The 23,689-nt window shown below is 41.2% G+C and overlaps 1 protein-coding gene across 1 annotated transcript in view; it reads right to left on the bottom strand.

Moving 5' to 3' along the window:
• Positions 1–7,212: 7,212 nt before the first annotated feature.
• KIF5C (kinesin family member 5C) overlaps positions 7,213–23,689 on the bottom strand; it is a 123,240-nt gene continuing 106,763 nt past the window's right edge. The window contains exons 24-26 of the mRNA XM_054044542.1: positions 21,784–22,000; positions 20,370–20,479; positions 7,213–11,030 (exon numbers count right to left, since the gene is read on the bottom strand). Of these exons, the coding sequence (XP_053900517.1) occupies positions 20,373–20,479; positions 21,784–22,000 (324 nt within the window). The 3' untranslated portion in view covers positions 7,213–11,030; positions 20,370–20,372. The remainder of the gene's footprint in view (positions 11,031–20,369; positions 20,480–21,783; positions 22,001–23,689) is intronic.

Genomic DNA, 23,689 nt, shown 5'->3' on the forward strand with positions numbered 1-23,689 from the left:
TGCTCCAGACCCCAGCCCGCTGCAGCCGCGCCCCTCACACGCGCCTCACCTGGGCGGCTGCTCAGCCGGGGCGGGGCGGGGCTTGCTCCCTCCCGGGGGCGGGCTCCAGATAAGGAGCGCCGGGTGCGAAGTCCCTGCCGGCTGGGGCTTGGTGCTCCGCTGGCTGAGCAGTAGAGCCTGGCCGCAGCCTTCTCCCATCTCAGGGAGCTCCCTTGAAACCCTGGGGCGCTGGCAGGGCGCCAGGGACAAGGTCTGTCCCCAGAGCTAGCACCCACCCAGGGCGGGCTCCAGGCACCAGCGGCTTGGGGCGGCAGGTCCCAGTCTTCGGCAGAGGGTCCCTCAGTCCCTCTCGGAGGGAAGGACCGGCCACCCAATTCCTGCCGAAGAATGAAGCCAGGCGGTAGAGCAGCCGCCAAAGTGCCGCTGACCGCGGCTTTATCTTTTTTTTTCTTCTTCTTCACTGCTTGGGGCAGCAAAAAAGCTAGAGCCGGCCCTACCCCCAGCGCCCTGAAGCCAGAGTGCAGGGCCCCTGGGGATTTCCAGAGTGCTGCTTAGCAAGGGGGAGTAGATGCCAGCTCTGCCCTGGGGCAAGGCTGCTCTGGGACCTCCCCCTTACAGTAGGGTTTGACACTACAGTCATGCTTGTGGGCACTTGGTACAGGTAGCTGGTCCCTAGCTAGGCTTGCCACAGGAGAATGAGCCAGGCACCTGAGAGTTTCTTAGTGGCTGGGCAGCAGTTACTCGGCTCAGGAACACCTGGGCCTGATGACAGGGCAGGAGGGCTCACTGAAGAAGCCAGAATGCAGAGGAAGCTCCTGAGGAGAGGGACTGCTCTGGGGAGCTAGTCAGAGAGTGCCCCAGGAAATGAACTCCTAGAGCAGGGGTGTGACACTCTGTAATCTCCAGGGAACACCCTGCACCCCCACGTTCATCCTTAGAAGATGATTGTGTGGTATCCAATGCAAAGTTTGTCATGGCGAGTGTCTTTGGAAGGCTCATGATGCACTGAGCATTGTTGTTAGAGGTTGTAATTTCAGGTATGTAGTTATGAGCAGGCCGGCTTTAAGCCGATTCGGCCGATTCCCCGGAATGGGGCCCCGCAACGTCCAGGGCTGCCGGTGGAGTGGGGGGGGGAGAAAAAGCCGCGTCCTGCTTCTCTCCCCTCCCTCCAGCGCTTGCGCCGCCATACAGCTGATCAGCTGGGAGGGAGGGGTGAGGAGGAGGAATGCGGTGTGCTTGGGGAAGACACGGGGCCAGGGCGGGAATTTGGGAAGGGATCAAATGGGGCAGTGAAGGGCGAGGCTGATCGTGGGGCCAGGGCAGGGATTTGGGGAGGGATCCAATGGGGCAGGGAGGGGGCAGGGCCGGGGCAGAGTTGGGGCGGGGGGTGCGCGAGACAATTCACGTCCCGGCGTGGGGCCCCGCACCTGCTAAAGCTGGCCCTGGTTATGAGGCTGAAAATGTGTCCTCATAGCTTAAAACAAACCCAGGCAAAAACTCTCCAGGACCGGAGAGGCAGAGCATGTAAGGGACAAACCCAGCCCAGCCTCAAAGGAATAAAGGACACTGGCCTTTGCAGCAACAAAGGATCTGTTGGACTCTCGAGTGAGTCACCCCCCTTCCCTTGTGCAGTTTAGGACTACAATGAGGTAAAGCTCACCTGACTCTGAAGGGGGGGGGGAGCGCAATGCTCTTCCTCTCTCTTCCACCTCTATCTACAGACATCACCACCAAGCAACTAAACCACTGATCAAAGGGGAGAGCCTGGCTGAAGGACAACCTGCCAGCCTGTGGTGAGAAGCATCTAAGTTTGTAAGGGCATTGAAAGTGTTAAGATCAGTTTAGAATACATTTTGCTTTTATTTAATTTGACCAAATCTGACTTCTTGTTCTTTGACTTATAATCACTTTAAATCTATCTTTAGTAGTTAATAAATTTGTTTGTTTATTCTACCTGAGCAGTGCATTTGGTTTGAAGCATGTCAGAGACTTCCCTTGGGATAACAAGCCTGGTACATATCAGTTTCTTTGTTAAATTGATTAACTCATATAAGCTCACAGCATCCAGCAGGCATAACTTGGACACTGCAAGATGGAGGTTCCTAGGATTGTGTCTGGGACCACAGATATTAGCTAGTGTCATTCGGTTGTACAATCCAAGCAGCTTACATGCTAGAGGCTGTGCATGAACAGCCCAGGAGTGGGGGGTCTCACAGCAGAGCAGGGTAAGGCTGGCTCCCAGAGTCTAAGACTGGAGTGACCTAGCAGATCACCAGTCCAGATAACACCAGGGGAACGTCACAAGGAATTCTCAACCTTTTTTTTTCCTGAGGCCCCTGCAACATGCCATAAAAACTCCAGGGCCCAGCAGTGGAGGGGGGAACTAGGGCATAGGTGTAATTTGACTTCTATTTTGGGCGGGCAGGAGACAGCAGGGCTCAAGCCAGCTCTACATGACACGGTTTGGGGAAGGAGCACTACCTCCACCCCCTGACTCACCTCAGCAGGCCACGCACCTGTCTAGGCAGGGTGGGTGGGGGGGGGTAACCAAAAATTATAACTCAATGGTGGGGGGCTCAGCTCAAAAAGTTTGAGCACAGTTTAGGGCTGTGTGCAGGCAGGGCGGTAGCTAGGGGGTTCGCTCAGGGTGCAAGGAGGAGTAGCTCAGAGTGCAGGGAGAGGGGTAGTTAGGGGTTATCTCCCCCCTGCAGCTGCGCTCCCTGTTCCCCCAGGGCTCTGCCAGCCATGAAGTCGGTCCCCAGCCCAACAGCTCTTACCGGCTGTGTGAGCGAAGGAGGCTGGGAGCTGAGCAGCAGCTTCAACTCCCTGCAGCAGCAGGAGACAAGGGAACAGTGCCATTGCCTGCTCCATGGTACCAGCCGGAGCAGCAGCTGTCCCATACTGCCCGGCTCCAGCTGCCCGCCTCCGACCTGGCTAGGGGGCGGGGGGTGTAGAGCTGCCTGCGACAGGACTGCCCTGCTCTTGCACTGCAGTTTGGGAGTGGGCAACACCCCCACGCTCCCCAACTCTGTCCCATGGAGGGCGCTGGGGAATCAGGGCTTCAGCCCCGTGGGAGGTGCTTGGGCTCTGGGTTTTAGCTGTGGGGCCCTGTGGCCCCCCTGAAAAGGTTCACAAACCCCCAGGGGGCTGCACACCCCCTCTTGAGAACCACTGTCATAGAGGGAAGAGGTTCTGAAAGGGGAGAGCTAGGAATGTGCCAAGGCCCAAGGGACACCTGGGCCCAGCAAAAGAAGCCTCCCAGACAGCAGTAGGTAGTCCAGATTGTGGTGGAACTACATGCGATGCCAGATAAGAGTTGCAGTGGTTTGCCCTCTGCAGGGGCCCTGAGTTCTGTGGGGGGATGCTTCCCCAGGTGGTGACAAGAGGCCTGACTCCAGAAAAGGTAAGGTGCCTGGATGGAGGAGACAGAGGAAAGCAAGTGGGACAGATAGCCTTAGTCATAACTAGGAAGTAGAGTTTATGTTAGGGTAAGATTTTGGTCACTGATATTTTTAGCAAAAGTCACTGATAGGTAATGGGCAATAAACAAAAATTGATGGAAGCCTGTGACCAGGGTAACCACACTGCCTGCAAAGGTTGGGCAGTTCTGGAGGCCACTCTGAGCTCTGGGGATCCCCACTGCCTGATCCAGGGGAGCCCCCTTCCACGGGAGCTGGGGAGGTTTCCTCCCACCACCCACAGCAGCTGGGAACTCCAGGGGCCCCCAGCACCCACGGCCCCAAGGACCTGTGGAGTCCTGTGTCATTCCCCCTGAAGCTCCTGGCTGACTGGGATGAGTTCACAGAGGTTGAAGTCCTGGATTCCATGACTTCCACAACCTCTGTGAAAAAATTGTGTAGCCTTAGTTATGATCCTGCTGTGAAGGCTTCCTCTTGTACCAGGTTGTGGCCTTTTGTTAAATAAACTAGACCCCTAAAAGCCTCACTGAACTAACAGAAAGACCATTAGGGGAGGCTGAGGCAAGGATACAACTACTTTCTGCAACAGATTGCCAGGGTACATTCTAGGGTGAGTATCCATCATAACTCTTTCATTGCTGATTAAAGTACTGTTAACCGATTTGTGTCATTCTTAGGCTTCAGAATCAACAGCCCATTGCAATAAGGGACAATTTACACTGCTCTGAATTATATTTTAGGTTGTCCAAAGATTCAGGCAAAAACTACACCATTGGTTGACACTTAGTCAGGGGTGCTGAGAGCCATTGAACCAAACTGTAAACCATGTATATAATGGAAACCACTTCAAGCCAGGGGATCAGCATCATCCCCAGCACCTATGCACTTAGTTCACATCTTAAGATTATCTTCACAACCACATAGGCTAGACTTTTTTATTTTAAATAAAAATTCAGAGTATTTCTGGCATTTGGCTTCTTATAACTAAAACCAAAACCAACTCACCTATCCACCGTGAATCAAACAGTAGGGGTTGAATTGGGCTATGTATTAACTTTTATCTGCATCACAATTTCAGGGCTGCACATCAGCTAGTAATTACTCCATTACTCATAAACCTGAATGTAAATCTTGAATTTATTTGGTGAGTTATCTTGCTTTACTGACCACCTATTGTTAATTTAATTTGAGCTGGACACCCCTGGCAAACCCACCTAGGAACAAAACAGGGACATGAACACACTTAATCTACCTCCTCCCCAGTTTAAAGTTCCTAATCCTGTAAACGTTCCCAAGTGTGCCTACTTGGAATCCCGGTGAGTGGGGCAGGAGAGGTTCTGACAATGCAGAAAAACTTGCTGGATGAAGGCTTAAGACACATTTCCAATTAATTCTACAAACTGTGGTTGAGAAAATATATAGAAAGACAATTCATTTTATTAGCCTGATCAGCTTTCAGAGTCACAGAATCAGAGTGAAAAAAGAATGGAGTCTTGCAACAAAAAATTAAACTTGTTTTTAGCTAACGCATAAGATAGGTTAGTGAAGTAAATATATAGTAGAACAATTGGTTATTTTTATTAAATGGGGAGTTAGTATCAAACTAGATGCGTGGCACATTACAAAAGTGACTTACAACATAAATTTGTTCTATACCAAACTCCTTGATTTAATATTTGTTCAGTTAGGTGGGAATCTGCACTGACTTTTGGAGGGAATGAAAGAAGAAACGTAAATTGGAGCCAATATTTTAAAGTAAATATAGTGCTCATGAAAGAAGCTGCCTTGACAGCCCAGGTGACACGCTATAAGAGATCCAGCATGGGCAGTGGGAGTGCACATTTAACCCACCAATGTCCCTGTTGATCACCAAACTTTCATCAACTGAACTTTACAGACAACACTTTTTTGACATTAAGGACTCAATTGTCTACTAATGTTTCTGTTTCAGAACAGAAGAGCTGCTCTTTGTAAGACTGAGAAGTCAAATATTTTGCAGTTCCCATTTAAAAATGATAACGGCCTTCAATTTAAGTACCCAAGTTTGGCATGGTTAGAAGAGAAATGTATTATAGCATTCCCAGCGTCTTGTCAAGAATACATGCTCATCTAAATTGGTAGCTTTATGTGGAATTAATATTTTAGTAGTTGAACTAATCTCTTCTAGAGATACAAAAATCTTATCTTTTGCTCCTTATTGTAGTTCGGCAAACTGAATTTTGAAAAGGAAGTGGAGAGAGAGAAGGTAATTAACTGATGCAATCCAACTCTCTGAACAGAAAACTGTTGGATATTCCCGCAAGCCTTTTGCTCGGTTATTGAACTTGTCCTCCAGGCACAAGTTTATCTGTGGGGACTTTTTTTGGGGGGGAGGGGTTGTTTTTTTTGTACCTCTTGGGAAAATATATTCTCTCCCCTCCTAGTATCTGCCTTTGCTTGCAAGGCTGGGGAAAAAATGCCCAGGATTGAGTTTCCTGATGTACTCTCTTGAACCCTAAAATGGGGAAACTTCCTCATGCTGCTGAATTTGAAGCTTTTTGTTCTGTATACATGGCTTCTGAGCCAGCATATAGAAATTTTTCACCATACACTGAAAACTAATAAGAAAAAGTGTTTAAATTTAAGTATCAAAATAATGGTTAACTCCCAGATTTAATGGCAGAATAACCTCCATTTCCACAACAGTGATCAGCAGAGAAACAGACTGGAAAATAGTCTATCCAAGAACAGGATTATGTACGTATACTTTAGCTGGTCAGTGGCATAGTAGTCAGCAATCACAACGCCAGCAGCTGAAATTTGCAATGCCTACTGTGAAGTAAGAGACCTACATCTGGCATTGAGCATCTATCATGAACAAGGAGCTCCCTTTTGCTGACAGAAGAGCCCCCTGCCCACGAATGTGTGTGTAAATGTTGGTATGGATCCCAAGTGAAGCAACGGAATGGAACATATGGTGAAGATGCAAGTGATGATGAATGTCAGCTCATGCACTTTTTCAATACAGGGTATGTTTATACAGGGAAAAAAAAGACCTGTGGCAGTGAGTCTCAGAGCACAAATGTCTACACTGCTATTTTTAGCTTGTTTGTGTGAGCCCTTTGAACACAAAAGTTGACCTAGGCTCTGAGACTCGCTGACATGGATTATTATTATTATTATTTTTTTTTTTTTGGTGCCTATGGGCATCCAGAGAAATAATCAACATTTATATCAAGCCTAAACTCCCTCACAGTTTAATTCTCAAATAAGGGTTTTAGTGCATCATTTAAACAGAAATTTAATACCAAACATTAGATGGCTCAGAAAGGGAAGTAGTGAGGATGCAAGAGCCTTCCCCCATTGCACTGTATGTGTAGAGGCTTGCTATAATTGGAGCACAGAAAGCAGACAAGTGTCACTATGATTAAGCTCCCTAAAGGGGATAGAATGAGAGCAGGATTATGCCCTGCCATCTCTCCCTCACATATGCCAGCTAGCAAAGCATGGGTGGATGGAAGATTTGGGTGGGGAGCTGGAAGGGAAGAAGCAGTTGTAAAAGGGGGGGGGGGTAGAGTCCCCACTCCCGCACATGCTCCCGTAGAGCACATGAAAAAACTCTGACTACCTCACACCTTTAGGGGAGGATTAAAATGCAGACATTTTTCAAGTGCTCCAGTACATTTATACTGCTTGCCACAAAAATAATTAGCTTCCATAATGCCAGGAGCCGAGATTTCTTGGTGAAAAAAGCCAAAAAGACATGTCAGCACCATAGATGTTGTTAATACATGCCACAAACACAGCATACAAGAAAGTTTAATTCAATTTTATTTTCCACTTCAACAGTTTTTAAATGATACATCATGCAGTCTGCCAGTGTATCCATACATCTTTAATAGATAGTAATTTAGAACCAAGATTAAAAGATTTAGCCATGGAAGGGGGAGAGGGGTTCAGATCTGCTGTTAAGAGTTTAATACATTACAGCATTATTTGCTGTAGTGGCAATTTATTCCCCTGGTTACCACCAAAACGTGTCCACAATTTAATTTTTCCTAAAATGAACACTACTGTACAGATACACAGAGTCCAGAAAATACACATCTGCAGTACACATTACACACTTTACAAACTAGACACGTATAATTCTACAGAATGCCTCAGTCCCCATAGTCCTCCTGAAATGAAAAGTATTTCAAATTGACAGACAAAGTTGTTTAAGACAGACTCTAAAGTGTGGTTTCTGTAGTAGTTTAGCAGATATTTGTGTGTTTTTCAGTTCATAAAGTCCTTAAAGCAAAAATATCACAGCAAAGGTCAATTAAGATTATCCTGCTAGTATGATTTAATGATTCCCTTTCTTGTCATGGGTATCTTCTTTATATTATAAAAAGTTATTTTCCGCTCCTTGCTGTCCCCCCCAAAGGAAAATTACATTCACACTATTGTATGAAGCCATAATCCTCAAACACTTATTCCTTTCAGATATAGGGAATCCAAAGAGTATTTTGGTTTAGTTAGAGATTTGTTCATATTTAATGAACTAATGAGGATTGCACTCTATTTCACATATTCTACAGTTACAAATCTACCTGAGAATTGCAAGGGTATGTTAATTCCTGGTTCTTCATGAATTGAAGTTTAAAAAAGTCACTCAGAAGTCTGTTGTAGACAGACATTAACGTAGTTAAGAATCTATTTTTAAAAGTTTCCAATACATTCAAGATAATCTATTCTCACCCTTGTTTGGTGAAATACACACTTGGTTGCACCTATCAGCCAGGATCTTTCAAGCTTTTAAAGCATTCCTTACTTTCAGCAAAAACAAAAACACATTTCAATAAATAAAAGATGAATTTGAGGATAAAACACAAGATAATAGAACTCATTAGTAAAAAAAAAACAACAACTGAGCAGAACATGCTGTTAATTAGTAGCAAAATGAAAAATGTGCACTTTAGTTCCATATTGCAAGTCAATCCATGAAAGCATCTCCATTATCTTAGTAAAACTTGTCCTGTGTGAAGTTTTACATATGAAATTTAATCTAAATTATTTAAATCAGTTTCCTTGCAAACAAACATCTAGAATAAATATGTAATATGACATTCAAAAAGGAAGCACAACAGCATTAATTGAAATAGCAAAATACAGACTTTTGAGCTCTGAGTAGCAGAGGCGTGGTTTCCATTTGTGTATAAAATATGTAAGATACTGTAAAAGTAGTACAAAAATGTTGAATGCAAATTATGTAGGATGAAATTAAACCGTTACCTAAAACAGTCTTAAGAATGGAAGATACTAGCAGCAGCATAAATTATAGCAACACATTCATGAGTTCAAATTACAGAAATTTTCAGTCCTCCATTTTGAGGATTACAGTATAATATACCTCTTCAGCATTTCAGTGATAAAGTTATCAAAGGTAGGATCTGAAAGTGAACTCTGAGGCGCTTAAGTGATCTAAGCTAGATGGACTGACTGGCTGATCAGCACTAGCATGATTATCTAAGAGACATCAGAGTTAACTCATCAATGAAACTGAAGATAACTATCTAAACTGTTATGCATAACAGGATGATTTTGCTTTTTGTTCTGATGTGGAACCTGGGCTTTGTTTTTAAGCAGAAGCAATTTTTAAATATAGCTGTGTGACAGATTTCAAATCAAGGATACAGGAAAAACATATTCTACAGTAGTCCAGTTATACGACTTCAGCATATGAAGAAATAATACAGAATGTTTGCTGTACAATAAAATGATAGTAATTCATAGTTGGCATTCCACTCAGACAACGGTTTTAGAAACAAAAGAAGAAGAGAGCTGATACTTTGTTAAATATACAAATTTTAGCTATACGCGGCTATTAAGATAGCACAGGGTAACTTTGAAATAGTCCCATTACTGGAAATCGCATATGACAAGTTCACAGTTCATTTTCCTGGTGGTGCCTGTGCACATATTTTAAAGAAAAATAAAAAATGAAACCTAGGAAAATACAAAATAAATTAAATGCAAATTTGCAGTCTTTATTAAATACTTTTAACAAAATGCTCCCCAAAATAGTGCAACATTTAAAAAAAATAAATTAAATCCAACTTACTGTGCTATAATTGAGAGCTTTCTAAATAATTTTTGTAGAAAAAAATGTCTGAAGTCAATTCAGAATCTTTAGATATTCTCCATAGCAGCTTAAATATTTTTAAATATATGTCTACCAACACACAGGACACATTCAGAACCCCCAAACTAACCCTAACATTAAATAAGAATATACAGCAGCAACCAAGACTAAAGGGGTATACTCTTGCTTTAGTCATCTTGAAATCTATACTGCTTTAAGACATAGTTTGATATGCACATGTGAAACAAAAGCAGTAGGTATACAACATAAGAGCTTTGACTTTGGCCTGCCAACCTAGCTTTTCCATGGTGATTCCAGTGCCCCCTGCTGTGAAGATGGAAACTTCATATCTGGCACTAAAAGAGAATCCAAAAAAGGCAAGTAGTCTCATTATTGGTTGAATGAGCTAAAGTTATCCAAAGGCAGACTTGCATATTATCCAGTTCCAGTATGAATTTATTATTTACATTCTTTGCCCCTGCACAATGCTATATTAACATGTTCCATCTTCCTAAATTCTCTTTGCACAGCACAATTGAAGTATGTACCCCCATACTCTCTTAGGAGAACTCAATAGAATTTTCTCTAGGTACCCATGAGACTATTAGCTCCCATTTCTGAATTCCAACATGAACATATCAGGGCTTGCCAGAAAAATGATGGAGGGGGAAGCATCTCACTTTTTTTCAAAACAAGATTTCTGCAGCATTTTGAAAACTTTCCGAATTTCATGATGAACAATGCTTATAAACTCAATGGCTAGCTATCAAATTCAGGGAATACCCATCTCATCATAGGCAGAATTACAAGCAGATCAGATGTTAAGATAGTTGGTGCGACCACTGAACTTCAAAATGTATACTAACAGATTTCTCTCCATTCCATAGTTTGATCTTTAATAGGTATGATAGTAAAGGATATTTTTATACAGGTCCAAAGATTTTACCAGGATATTAAAAATGCTTCTTTGGGGAAATTTACTTCAGAAAATGTGTTTAAACTATTTTAATAATATAGCAGCACATTTTCATCCCCTAAAAATATAAAATAATATGTATATTATACAGTAAATCAGTCATGATAGAACACAATCAACTGCCTTTGATGGCACTTGGTCAATGAATGATTAACTCTTTGATGCCAGAAGTCAGGATTTACTGATGCCACAGAGTACTTCAAACAGCATCAGTGCCAGCAGAGAAGCCCCAACTTAACCAGCGCCAAGGGATAAAATGAAGTCAATGGAAGATATTTTGAATGGCAGACCTTCTATTGTTACTTAGATGGATATGTTACAGATATTGTACATGTTTCCAAAGAAGAGCTGAGCTGAACACACTTCTGTACACATGGACATTCTATGAAGCTCAAATTATTTGAAAAAAAGTGCACTGCAGATGGCTGTAGAAAGTACATGATGAACAGGACGCAGAGCAGGTTGAAGAAGAAGAAAAAAATATCAGTGAATTAATGTCTGTCTTTTAACATGCTACGTGGAGCCTGACCTGTCAAAAGAGGAGAAGAGAGAGAAAAAAAAAAAAAGTTAGTGAACATTTAGGTCAGCAAGGGAACATTTATTGGGTCCAATCCTGTAAACACACTACTCACATAAAGAGCTTTAAGCACGGGAGTAGTCCAGATATCAAATGGAATTACTCATATGCTTGAAGTTAAACATGAGTCTAAGCGTTTGCAGGATGGGGCCTTAGACAGTAAGCTATGAGGGCAGGGAATTTTTTCGTATCTATTTTTAAAGCCCCTAGTACACAATTGGCACAATACATTAATATTAATAACCATGGTGAAAATCATTCTTTTCCATCTAAAATGTAATAGGGTGTCCTTATTTAAATATGTCCCATTGGACTATTTACAATCATAGAGTACTTAATTGTTTTTTTCCTCCTTTCCCCTCAACCTTTTAATAGGGCTTTCCCTCTATTGCTAGGTATATGGATATAACAGTAGAGATGTACAATTTCAGAATGGGATATATTTAAAGGTGGTTTTAGGTAGCGAAATATCTTTACTATCAAGCCCATTTGTCTAAATATTATTTAGTAAGGAACATATCTGTATTTGAGTTTGTAACCACAGCAGGATGTGGATAAAGAAAAACAAATCACATCCAAAGGTTCAATGTATGTCTTAACAAAGAGATACTCATCTGCTTGTACAACCTACATCGTTCTTATCCACCACAAATAATGGAAACAAACAATTTTAGGAAACAAAGTTCAAGGTATATAAAACAGCCAAGTACAAGGGGAAGCTACTTAAAGTACATTAAAATAATTTCACAAACAGCAACTTGGAAGAATTTGCTTCCAAGAAAAATATTTGATTTTAAATCATGTCACAGGCTTCCCATTATATTATATATATATATATATATATCTCATCTCAAAATTCCCTGTTTCATTTGCCTATCACTAAACAAATTAATATATTTAATACTTTTCTGCATGGCTGGTTATAACAATAATTGGAGATTAGAGGAAGATCAAAGTCTTGCTGCCAGGCAATCCAATTATTCACTTTTTCTTGTAAGTTTGTTATGGTAAATAAAAAAAGAATAAATGCTGTTATCCAAAACGCAATTAAAAAGTCAATGGAGCCAACATTTATTTTTACTTGTGTTTTCAATACCAAAACACTGAATTTTTTTCTTTAAGTTTGCTTTGAAACAAATGCAGGGACAGTATGTCAGCTTCTACTCACTCTGCTTGTAAATTCTTGCCAACTAACCAGAGCAGTTTTTAATATATGCTTTTTATTGGTTGATTAAATAATGTTCTTGCTTGCATAAGGATGGGGAGGTGCTGGGAACATACCATAGATTTCAGGATTAGGAAAAGGCACAGATATACATGACTAGCCTATGTTTACACAGTATTTCATTTATACAGATCCCAACACATATTGCTTTCATAATTTCAATAGACCACGAGTGGCATTACTTCTATTGTAAAAGTATTTCCATTTGCATTTCCCCACCTCTTACTAAATAAGGTGTCATGCAAATTTCAGCAAATATCAAGTAAGAGTAGGAGGAGCAGGGAACAAGCCTCTTTGAAGACTGAAACATGAAGACATTCATATATCATCAAGGAAGAACTGAATACATTTGTAGGCTTCCTACCTATCATTGGCTAGTCTGCTTGGTATTTCCACACAGATAATGGGCTCCAAGCACACCAGCTTGCTTATTTGTATATCATTATCTGGATAATGATTTCCAGGTTGCAGGTCAGCATTTCAGAGTAGTGTTGCTGGAGTGCTGGTAGCAAACAAAGTTTTGGGGGATGCTTTTGTGTTCATTAAGCTTCTCTCTAACAAGGTGGTTTGTGAGAGAGAGAGAGAGAGAGAGAGGGTGTTGTGAAAGCTTTTGGCTTTCCACACTTGACCCTCCAAGGCTCAGATCCTCAGCTGCACCAGAGCTCTGCTCAGTGTTACTTTTCTGCTCCCCCGATTCCTGGGACTGTGGAGGCAGGTCCAGCCCCAGCTATAATTAGAGCAGGATCAGGAATGCTTTAAACTATGCCTGGATGTCACAGTCCCCCAAAAGCCACTGAGCAGCCATGAATGGCCATAGTGCCCACTGCTCTGGGCATGCCCCCAGAACAAGAACTGCTGCATTTTTTTTCTCTTCTTCAGTACCCAGCTCAAAGTCAACAATGTGAATTACTACGGTCATACTTCAAGGATCAGTCAGGCCCTGACTTTGTGTTTTATTTATTCACTTTTCTTAAAAGCTGCTATTAATACAAGTATCAGGGGTAGCCGTGTTAGTCTGTATCCACAAAAAAAAAAGGAGTCCGGTGGCACCTTAAGGACTATCTGATTTATCTGGGCATAAGCTTTCGTGGGTAAAAAACCTCACTTGCATCTGAAGAAGTTTTTTGAAATTCAAAAAACTTGCATCTGAAGAAGTGAGGTTTTTTATCCATGAAAGCTTATGCCCAAAGAAATCTATTAGTCTTTAAGGTGCCACCGGACTCCTTGTTGCTTTTATTAATACAAATTATTTTTATAAAACTTAAAAATAATACATGAAAACAACTCATCTAGGTTTGAGCATTCCCTGCAGTGTTTGCAACCTAGACATTTGTATGACAGCATGAAAAGCAGAAAATGAAAACTGACTACTCTATTTGCAATGTCCAAACCGAACAAAATTCAGCAACCTCCTTCTCCCCCCCTGTACCATCTCTTCTCCTCTTCACCAGATGAATGGTGAAAAATAAATGAGCCATTTGAAATTTGCAGTTTAAAAAGTTTAAGTTGCATTTAGTAACACAAGGTGACTCTTTTCTTTTAAATGTAGTTTTTAACTTGGCCATGTATCTTTACATTCCCCGGCTGAGCATCACAGAAACTAAAATGCTCAACCAAATTCTGGTATTTGGGTGTGATTTGCAGCTAGTCAGAAGGAGACTGTGTGCGCGTACGGGGAGGAAGAGATTTTTACAAATAAAACAAAAAATCTTCCACCACACACTTTTCTCCAAAAGTCAAAATTTGTAAATTCTAAAAATTTATTTGAAATTCAAAAAATTTTGAACAGCTTTAGTTTATCTACTCTGAGTTTGTAATGATAAGAATTGGTTAAAAACTGGCTAAGTAATTGTGGAACCGAAGTAGAAATTTAGAATTCCTTGATGTTCTGTCTCCATTAGACACTGGCACCAGAGTAACTACATTGATGTACTTACATGTGGGCCAGCTTCTAATGCAGACACAGTTTACTTATGTGAAGTGAAGATGACACTGGTAAGATTTATCTAGTAAATTAATGGAGTAGCCACACCAGCAAAAAACCGTACTTTATATCAGTGCAGCACATCTACATTTGAGGTTTGCACATTTTGCAAATTTCTCTAATGTGGACAGGGCCTAACACCTCTGACATGATGCTTACGAAACACTTGACAATGGTTAAGCAGCTGATCTGCTATAACTGCTACTTATGCCAATTATTTCCCTGTTCCCTTCTTCTCCTCATTCCCCATCTTTCTTTCCTCCACCTGCTGTCTTGTCATATGCTAAGTTCCCTGAGCTAGAGACGGTCTTTTTACTAGATGTGTACAGCTCCTTGCACAATGGGACCATGATGGGCAATCAAAGTCTTGATTGAGTGTCTTGGTTTCTTTGTCCAGATCTAGCTTTTTATATTTACAACTGCTTATCCAAGTCTGTGCACCATTGGAGCTAGTAGAAATGGCAAAAATAGCACTAACTTACTGACAAATGCGTTACCATGTTGTGATTAATAAGTTAACATAAATGACCAGACCAACAGCAATAAATGACTTATCTCTAGTGTGAAATGATCAATGGGCTATTAAGATAACTTCCCTCATCATGTCATAAAATTTCCATTCTGGAGATAGGGTAGACTACGCCACTTGACAATAAACAGTCCATGTAGGAATCACATTCCTGTTTCATTGCTGTTGAGAGATTATAAAGGAAGTTCAGCAGGGCACAATTTTATTTCAGGAGTTCTAAAACAATTCAAATGATGGGGTGCAATGGTGATGACTTATCAGCTATGCTGTGAAAATAATCTGTGTGAGTATCTGTGCAAGACACTCCATTTTAATAATACACTGACAGTTATGCAGTGGCTTTCATCCAAAGATCTCAAAGCATTTGGACTACTGTATCTAGCCAGGGATCACTTGCTCAGCCTGGTTGCAGAGTACTGGCCCTTAGCTGCAGGGCCAATGTAATCTCAGAGAGTAAACAATTCAGTAAATTGACCAAGGCATATTAATGGACTAGAGAATGAAGTTGCCCTCCTAGATTTTGGCAACATAATTGAGTTAAAAAGAAAAAAATGTAAAGCATATAGTTATATTCTGAAGTAGCAACTCTAAAAATAGTAACATGAAGTTCCATATTTATTGTATCAGTGACTTTCAGATCAAAGTTATTCAGCTGACCAATTGTTAACCACCATATTCTAGGATCTGAAATTCAAGTAATGTCTTTTATGGCCCAAGCATAGTGATCAGTAAGATATATTCCCCATATCAAAAACTACCTTATATTACACATGTACCATTTTTAATAAGGTTGCATAGATGTAACAGAGTGAATTTGGTCCTGCAACTGGAAATTAAATAACAAAAAAAAAAATCTATGGATGATGCAAGTACCAAAACAGAATCCAGCTTATAGCTGTGTTGGTTTTCTGTTCTAGTGGGATTAAAACTTGAAAAAAAATTAAGTATATATGACAGGTTTGTCAAAAATGCTGATTTGTTGAACCCAGAATGGTTTGTGAAGACAAACTTTCAAGAATCACCTCAATTTCATGCACAGCTGCTGATCCAGGGGACATGTTTCATTTCAGAAACATCATGTATCAGTGTGTCCGAAATTAAAACATTTCAGAATCTTTGGTTTGCAGGAAATTTCCAGTTTCAGACAGATTTAGTTCTAAGGTCTGTTGATACAGGGTGTTCAGCAACAGTGTGCTCCTAGAACATGGAAGCAGTGAACAGGGTGTCTCTGAGAAGTTGACCACTTCTGCAGTTCTGTTTGTTTGAGGGCTTCCTGCACCTGCTATGTAGCAGATTTGATTTTGCCATTTATTATTGTACTTTTGTGCAGATGATTTCCTAAAGGCACACTCAGTATATACGGATACAGTTTATTTTTCCCAGTATAGTTCTTGTTGTAAAACTTCTTATATGCCTCTTACTGTACACTTTTCCTTTGTAATTATGTGTAGATGACAATACAATGAAGTTCTTGGGTTATGTTGCTGGCAAGACCAAAAAGCAAACTTCAATTAAGAATGAGCTAATACATGAAAAACCCCAGCAAAGGCTTGCCCAATTCATCTATAGCAAAAATATGCTGCCTGTAGCAACAGGGCTCAAGTCAAACACAAGCAGCAAAAACAACCCACACAGGATATTAAATAGCGTGAATGTGATTAGACGGATGGTTTGCATGCATGTATGACAAGAAGCATTCTCAGCAAAAAAAAAAACACAGTATCCAAGAACGCTTAGTGCCTAAAGGAAACAGCAAACTTTCAAAAAAGAAACCAGAGAAGAGTCACAAAATAGCAGAATAAGAGCCATCCTTAAGGGAGGGGAAAAAAGTCAAAATCACTGAAAAGAACATAACCATCCCCCCGCCTCTTTCACAACTGACAGGCACCTGGCTAGAGTCCAAGTCATTTTAGTCAGTGTGATGGAACTGTACAGCTAAGTAAAGCTACTAACTGCCTAAAATAATAATTAGAATTTTAAAATATTGAAGAAATAAAGCACTTTTAGGAGACAGTGAGTTACAAAGTAAATAATACACAAGAGAGGATACATTGCTGGTTCTCCCAGTAGAAGCCGCTTTGCTCATTTGAAATCCTCGTGACTAATTTAAACTGTTAGCTAATAGTTTTTCAATTGAAATCTGCCCGGAAAATGTAGAAAATATAAAAAAAGCGAACAATATGTTTACAAAAAACTTCGGTATTAACATCAACATCAGCATGGAGTTAACCATGTGAAGTCAGCACACTGTTCCAGTGGTAATCCTGGCCACATTTACTAGAGATGATGAATCTGCTGAGAAAGGGGGATAATCAGATGGCTAGGAATTTCCAGCCTTTATAGGAAACAAATTTATGAAGCAGTCATGCACACAAAAAGGGAGTGGGGGGGAGGGGCTCCAACCAACCACATTTCCTCCCTTCATGAGCAATTCCTTTAAAAAACAAACATTCTCAGGAGCGTCACACTGGCTCCACCTGGTGCACAAATATTGAAGAACATTCATGGTTCTCACTGCTTGGCAAATATTTTTAACTAGCTTCACATTCAAGGAGTTAATGTAAATCAATAAAGAATGTATGAACAAACTACAAACTATATCCGAGTTGGGATATTTAGCCACAATCTAAATATACAGAGAAAAATTCCTAGACGAGGAAAAAGCCACAGGAACATATCAAAGCTGTACATGGAGCCGATGCTTAGGCAAAGCTGAGAAAACAGAGAGGAGAGGAAACATTTAAAGCCAGCAAACTGATTAAAGGATTAGGCTTCATAGATGCATATATTTTATGGTCAGAAGGGACCACTGTGATCACCTACTCTGATCTCCTGAATAACACAAGCCATAGGACCTCCCTGAATTAATACCTGCTTCACATCCAATAGCTCAAGTCGAACTAGAGCACATCTTTTAGAAAAACATCCAGTCTTGATTTAAATATTTCCAGTGATGGAGAATCCACCACAGCCCTTAATTAGTTGTTCCAATAGTTAATTATCCTCACTGATAAAAATCTGTGCCATATTTCCAGTCTGAATTTATCCAGCTTCAACTTCCAGCCATGGAATCTTAGTATATTTTTGTCTGCTAGAAGGAAAAGACCACTGTTCCCAAATTTCTGTTCCCCATACAGGTATTCGCAAGACACTGATCAAGTCACCCCTTAATCTATTTAGCCTATCCTAGAAAAGGTTAGGCTAAACAGATTGAGTCTTTTGAATCTACTATAAAGGCAGGTTTGCCAATCCTTTAATAATTCTTATGGCTCTTCTCTGAGCCCTCTCCAGTTTTTCAACATCTTTCTTGAATTGTGGACACTAGAAATGGGCACAGTGATCCAGTAGCCATCACCAATAATGACAAACGCAGAGGTAATATAACCTTCCTGTGCCTGCTCAGTATTTCTCTGTTTGTACACCCAAGGATCGCACTGTGGAGCGGATAGTGCGTCTCAGTGGACAAGGCACGGGACTAGGACTTGGGCAAGTTACTTCACCTCCTTGCCTCAGTTTCTCCTTCTGTAAACTGGGGATAATGACACTGACCTCCCTTTGTGAAGCACTTTGAGATCTACTAATGAAAAATGCTATGCAAGAGCTAGATATTATTAATATAATTATTAGCAACCCTTTTGGCCATAGCATCACATTGTGAGCTCATGTTAGCTAATTATCCACCATGACCCCGAACTCTTTTTCAGTCTGTGTTTCCCATGAGAGAGTCCCCCATTCTGTAAGTACGGCCTATACACTTTCTTCCTAGATGCATGATTTTACATTTGACCTTACTAAAAACACAAAACGTTTGCTTGCACCCAGTTTGCCAAGCACTCCAGATTGCTCTGTATCAGTGACCTGTCCTCTTCATTATTCACCACTCCCCCAATATTTGGGTCATCTGCAAACTTCATCAGCAATGATTTTATGTTAGGTAGCATAAGGACAACCAATCTCTGAGGTTGGACACTGCATCTAGAAACACTCAATAATAATTTCTCATTTACTAGAACATGGAGACCTATCAATTAGCCAGATTTTAATCCACTGGACATGTATCATGTTGATTTTGTATTGGTCTAGTTTCTTAATCAAAATGTGCATGTTTTATAAATAAATCTGTGCAGATAAACAGTGATACCTTCAAAACACACACACACACACACACACACACACCACAATGTGATAGAGGGAACAACACATGAAAGAGATGTTCTGATTCTGCAGATAGTGTATTAAAACTGTAGTGATGCTTGATGTAGTGTAATTGCCTCTATTGTATATCCTGAATGTTGCTTGTATTGTATGATCCTAAAGAGGGAAAAAGCATTCCCGAAAGCCAGCTTTGCCATTCACGCCTTTGTTTACAATGCAGTAAGATCTTCACCACCATCAAATATCAATGAAAATCATAATACATGAACTAGAACTGGGCAGAATTTTTTTTCTAAACACAACATTGTTTCCATCAGAAAATGACAATTCATCAAAACAACTTTTTTCACAGGAAAGGGTCGGTTTTGATGAAAAATTTTCAACTTAAAGATTTTGAAGTTATCAAAATGTTTCAATTTGACATTTTCAAAACAAAAAATCTGTTTTTCTGTTCAAAACATCTGCTAATTACAGTATAAAATGGTCAAAATCAATATAATACATTTCAAAATTATCAAAACAAAATGTTTTGATTGACCCAAACCAATTATTTTTTGGATTTTTGGTTTGTGAAAATTTGCAATTTTGATTTTGCATCCCAATTTGACATGGGAACACTTTTTTAAATCTCCAACATTTTTGCAAGACTAAAAAATTGTTTCCCACCGAGTTCTAATATAAACAACCCAACTCCCCTTTCACTTTCCTAGTAAAAACACAAAGCTAATCTCAACATGTTGGCCAACACTGATTCCCTTCCTCTGGCTAAATGGCAGCGTGGCTGAGGCATCAGCCCACTGACATATTGTTCTTCCTTCTGTTTACTACAACTACCAGTGCTCTCGCTGCTCACGTTATTGAATTTGGTAGAATGTGGCACAAGAAATTGAACATTGCTGCGTAACAGGCACATGAAGTTATTCAAAGAAAGTTTGCAAGGGCAGCCACTGTACATGGGGAATCTTCTCCATATAACACAGGTTTTACTTTTGAACATTCCATATTTCAGCCTATATTTGTAACAGTTCAGTTTACATAAAAAACATCCACAACGAGAAGGTTGCTTGCAGATTGTTGTCGCTGTGTTGTTCACAGAGAGACAGGTTGGGGGAGGTAATATATTTTATTGGACCAAATTCTGTTGGTGACAGAGACAAGCTTTTGAGCTTCAGGTCTGGATATAATGAGAAAGGACAGATCATCTAAACCAGCAGCTTGCAAAGTGTTCTGACAGTGCATTCCTTCTCACTACAATGGTTATTATTGTTGTTCATAACTAAACCACCAGAAAAATAGTTTCCATACAAAAGCCTTCACAGGTTTTCTAGAAACAAGAATGGGATATAAAAAGAGTGAATGTTGAACAGCAGATTTAAAAGTCATGTTGAACTCACTTACTGTTTATTTCATGTTCTGGTAGTAACTGGAGTTTGACATTCCTCCTCCTCGGATAACATGAACAGCTGTTGGAGAAGATGCTGGGTAATGGCCGGGACGGATAGGCTTGGCTGTAGCGTGAAAATCAAAACAAAATTTAGCACTCATAGAAGCAATTGCACCTCACTTTCTGCTCTAGCACCTCACTGTACTGTTATAAAAGTAACTGTTCTAGGCATTTCCTGACATCTACAATAGTTTGGACCAAATTCTGGCTGTGGGCAGAGTGACAACTTCCCTCACCCTGCCCACATACACATGCTGCAAAGGTGATCACTTGCACCTGCTTTCTGCCAGCGATCATCCCTCTATACAACCACCTCATACATTCTGCTTCTGGAAAAAGGACTTCTCAGTGCAGCTGAGTGGGGAAGACTGTACGTGGTGACCACTGCTTGGGTTGGCCACCCAGGTACCTGCATATGCCCACTTTCCTCCCTCTACTATGGAGGAGATGAGAAGGCATCTTTGGGGGTCTTTCTGAAGGAAGCAGAATGAAAGCATTTACGTATATGTGCTCCCTGCTGCCCCCCTCAGGTTTTCCGGTGTGCTCCACCACAAGATTTGAAAAAAGTTCCACAATGAATTCCACTTTAAACACTACATGGTTGATGTGCAGTCTGTCCAGTGCCCTGGTAGCACCAGACATCCCTCAGCTGCACAGTATTACATTTTAAAATAAAGTGTGTACAGAAGTGAGAGGATGAGAAAGGGGGCAGAAGAGGGAGGAAGAGCAACAAGGGGAATGGAAGAGACAGTCCAACTTAAGAAAGGTCATTAGAAGTACACAAGACACATTAAGCTATTTAAATCAGTAAACAAATATCTGAGGAGCTTTATCCTTCAGGTGGGTTATGTTCTATAAAAGTGAGGTCCCTGAAGTGGCCATGGGTGTGGTGTGCACACCCTGTTCGGGGAGGCTATCCCCTTGCCCCAGTCCTTCAGTCTGAGGCCCTGCCCCACTCTGCCATAAGCTCCACTCCCACTCCTCCCACCCCCAAGCCTCCCAGCTGGTGCCCAGAGCAACCCCGAGCCTCCCCGGCCAACCCTCTGGTGCCCAGAGCAGTCAAGAGGAGCCCCGAGTCCTGGCCACCCAGAGCAGTCTGAAAGAGTCCCTAGCCTGGGCCACCTGGAGGAGCTGTGAGCCCAGTCATGGCCTGGCCCCAGCATTAGCGGAGGTTTGGAGAGGCTTAGCCTTCCCCAGCCTTCATTACCCGCCACCCATGGAAGTGTTCTTCCTGTAAGGAAGGGTGCACTGGCAAAACACAGCTGGGAATCAATAGTTTGCCCTGGATGCCTTCTACTATCACAGCACTTTTAAAATGTACACAAAGTTTGTGAACAACCCAATACCTTGTTTGCTTTATGTCCTTACCAATCTGAGCAGAGTGTGCTCTCCTTGCCATGTTCTTGGCTCTTACAGCCTCTTTAATGCGATCTACCTCCTGCTGGTAGCGTTTGCGGTCCCGCATGGCGTTCTCCTTGGCTTCCTTCAGTGCACTCTCCAGAGTCTTAACTCTCTCTGCTGTAGCTCGAAGTCGTTTTTCCAGCTTAGGAAGCTCACAACGAAGATCTGCATTATCACGTACCAACTGTAGTAGGAAGAAGAAGAAATGGTATTACTCCTTTTGCAAAGCCATGTGGTCTAGTGAATAAGCCATCGTGTCCTGCGGGGATAGAAGATTTCACTGTCATCCTTACAGAAATGTACTGGGGTGAAACAAATAGGGTTCTGTAAAATTCACTGTAAAGTACACAGGAAAGAGGAGGTTTATTCAACTATAATGATTTAGGAGATGGTATTCCCTTGTTCTTCCACTGAAAACCTGGAAGTTTTGTATGCTGTGTTTTAATAGCCGTGTTGGTCCCAGGATACTAGTGAGAGAAGATGGTGAGGTAATATCTTTTATTGGACCTACTTCTGTCAGTGAAAGAGAGAGACAGAGACAGACAAGCTTTCGAGCTACACAGTGCTGTTCAAAGAGAAGTCCAGTAATGAAAGTTTTGGATATACAAGGAAAGCAAGAGTCAAACCTCTTTCAGTGACAGCTGTATTTAATTAGTAAACCTCAACACTGTATTTAGGAAATAAATCTGCCTAAATAGAATTTCAAAGATAAATAAATCCATAGCTTGTTGTCCAGATTCATACAAGATCAAACTAGAGATGCTCTTTGTGTTCCATATGCTTAAACTTCATGCTACTAACAAGACTGCTTCATGTCTTAGACTGCCTTCAGCACTACCTTCTTGAACTATACCATCATTAGTGGTTAAATGCATGTGAAACAGAGCCTCGTCTCCCATTTCCTGTCTCTCTTCCTACCTCAGTAAGGATTTACAGCTTGTTGAATCAGTCTGCTGCTGCTGAAACCTCACAAAAGGGGAAAAAATGATCAAGCAATAATGAATTCATTAACCCTCAGAACACTGACTACCCACAAATATTTAACATATTGGGGGAACAGCTAGTTTTCTACAGTTTCAGATGAACTACTGGAAGTGACTGGGCATTCCCCATCACAGAGGGAAAATGGGTTTCTGTCTGCCAGGAACTGGGCCAGCATCAGGACGCTTGGGAGGAACCAGTCCTTAACCTGAACAGAGAACCCTACCTTTTCTCTTCCATACTACACTCCACTTCCCCCTGCTGTCAGTTCCCAATTTCTCCCTCAAGCCATGAACCACTGTTGGCAAGAGAGGTCATACCCGCAAACCCGTTTAGAGACAGGAAAGAACAGTCACAGAGATAGCAATAGAGGAGAGCAGGGGGAAACAAAGGGACAGTGAGGGATGTGTGTGTTTGTGTGTGCATGCAAAAGGGGGGCTTTATTCATCTCTAGTCCCTACATAAAAGGGCACTGAAGATAACTAACAGTTTTGGTTTTTTTAAATGTTGTACGGACACATTGATAAAGTCTTGCCCAAACAATTACCAAAGCACATTAGACTGGCATATATGTACATAAATGTATATTTATGCCAAGCATCACATGTTCCTGACACATGCATTCATTACACAAATATTGTGAGTGCAGGAGACCAACTCAGACTCCGATTTACTTCTGATGCAATGAACTTTAACTGAATATCATGGATATTTTGGCAATTTAAACATTATTTCAATCAATCTAACAATATCTGAGGCAAATTACCTTCAATAAACTATCCTGAGGGTAATTATATAGATAATTAGCCTCAATTAAATACAAAATCATCCATCAAAAAGGTCAATTAAAATATGATTTGGAATAATATAAAATAGTAACAAGTAAACAGGA

Source organism: Malaclemys terrapin, chromosome 11, assembly GCF_027887155.1.
Source record: "Malaclemys terrapin pileata isolate rMalTer1 chromosome 11, rMalTer1.hap1, whole genome shotgun sequence".
Classification (NCBI taxonomy): domain Eukaryota; kingdom Metazoa; phylum Chordata; order Testudines; family Emydidae; genus Malaclemys; species Malaclemys terrapin.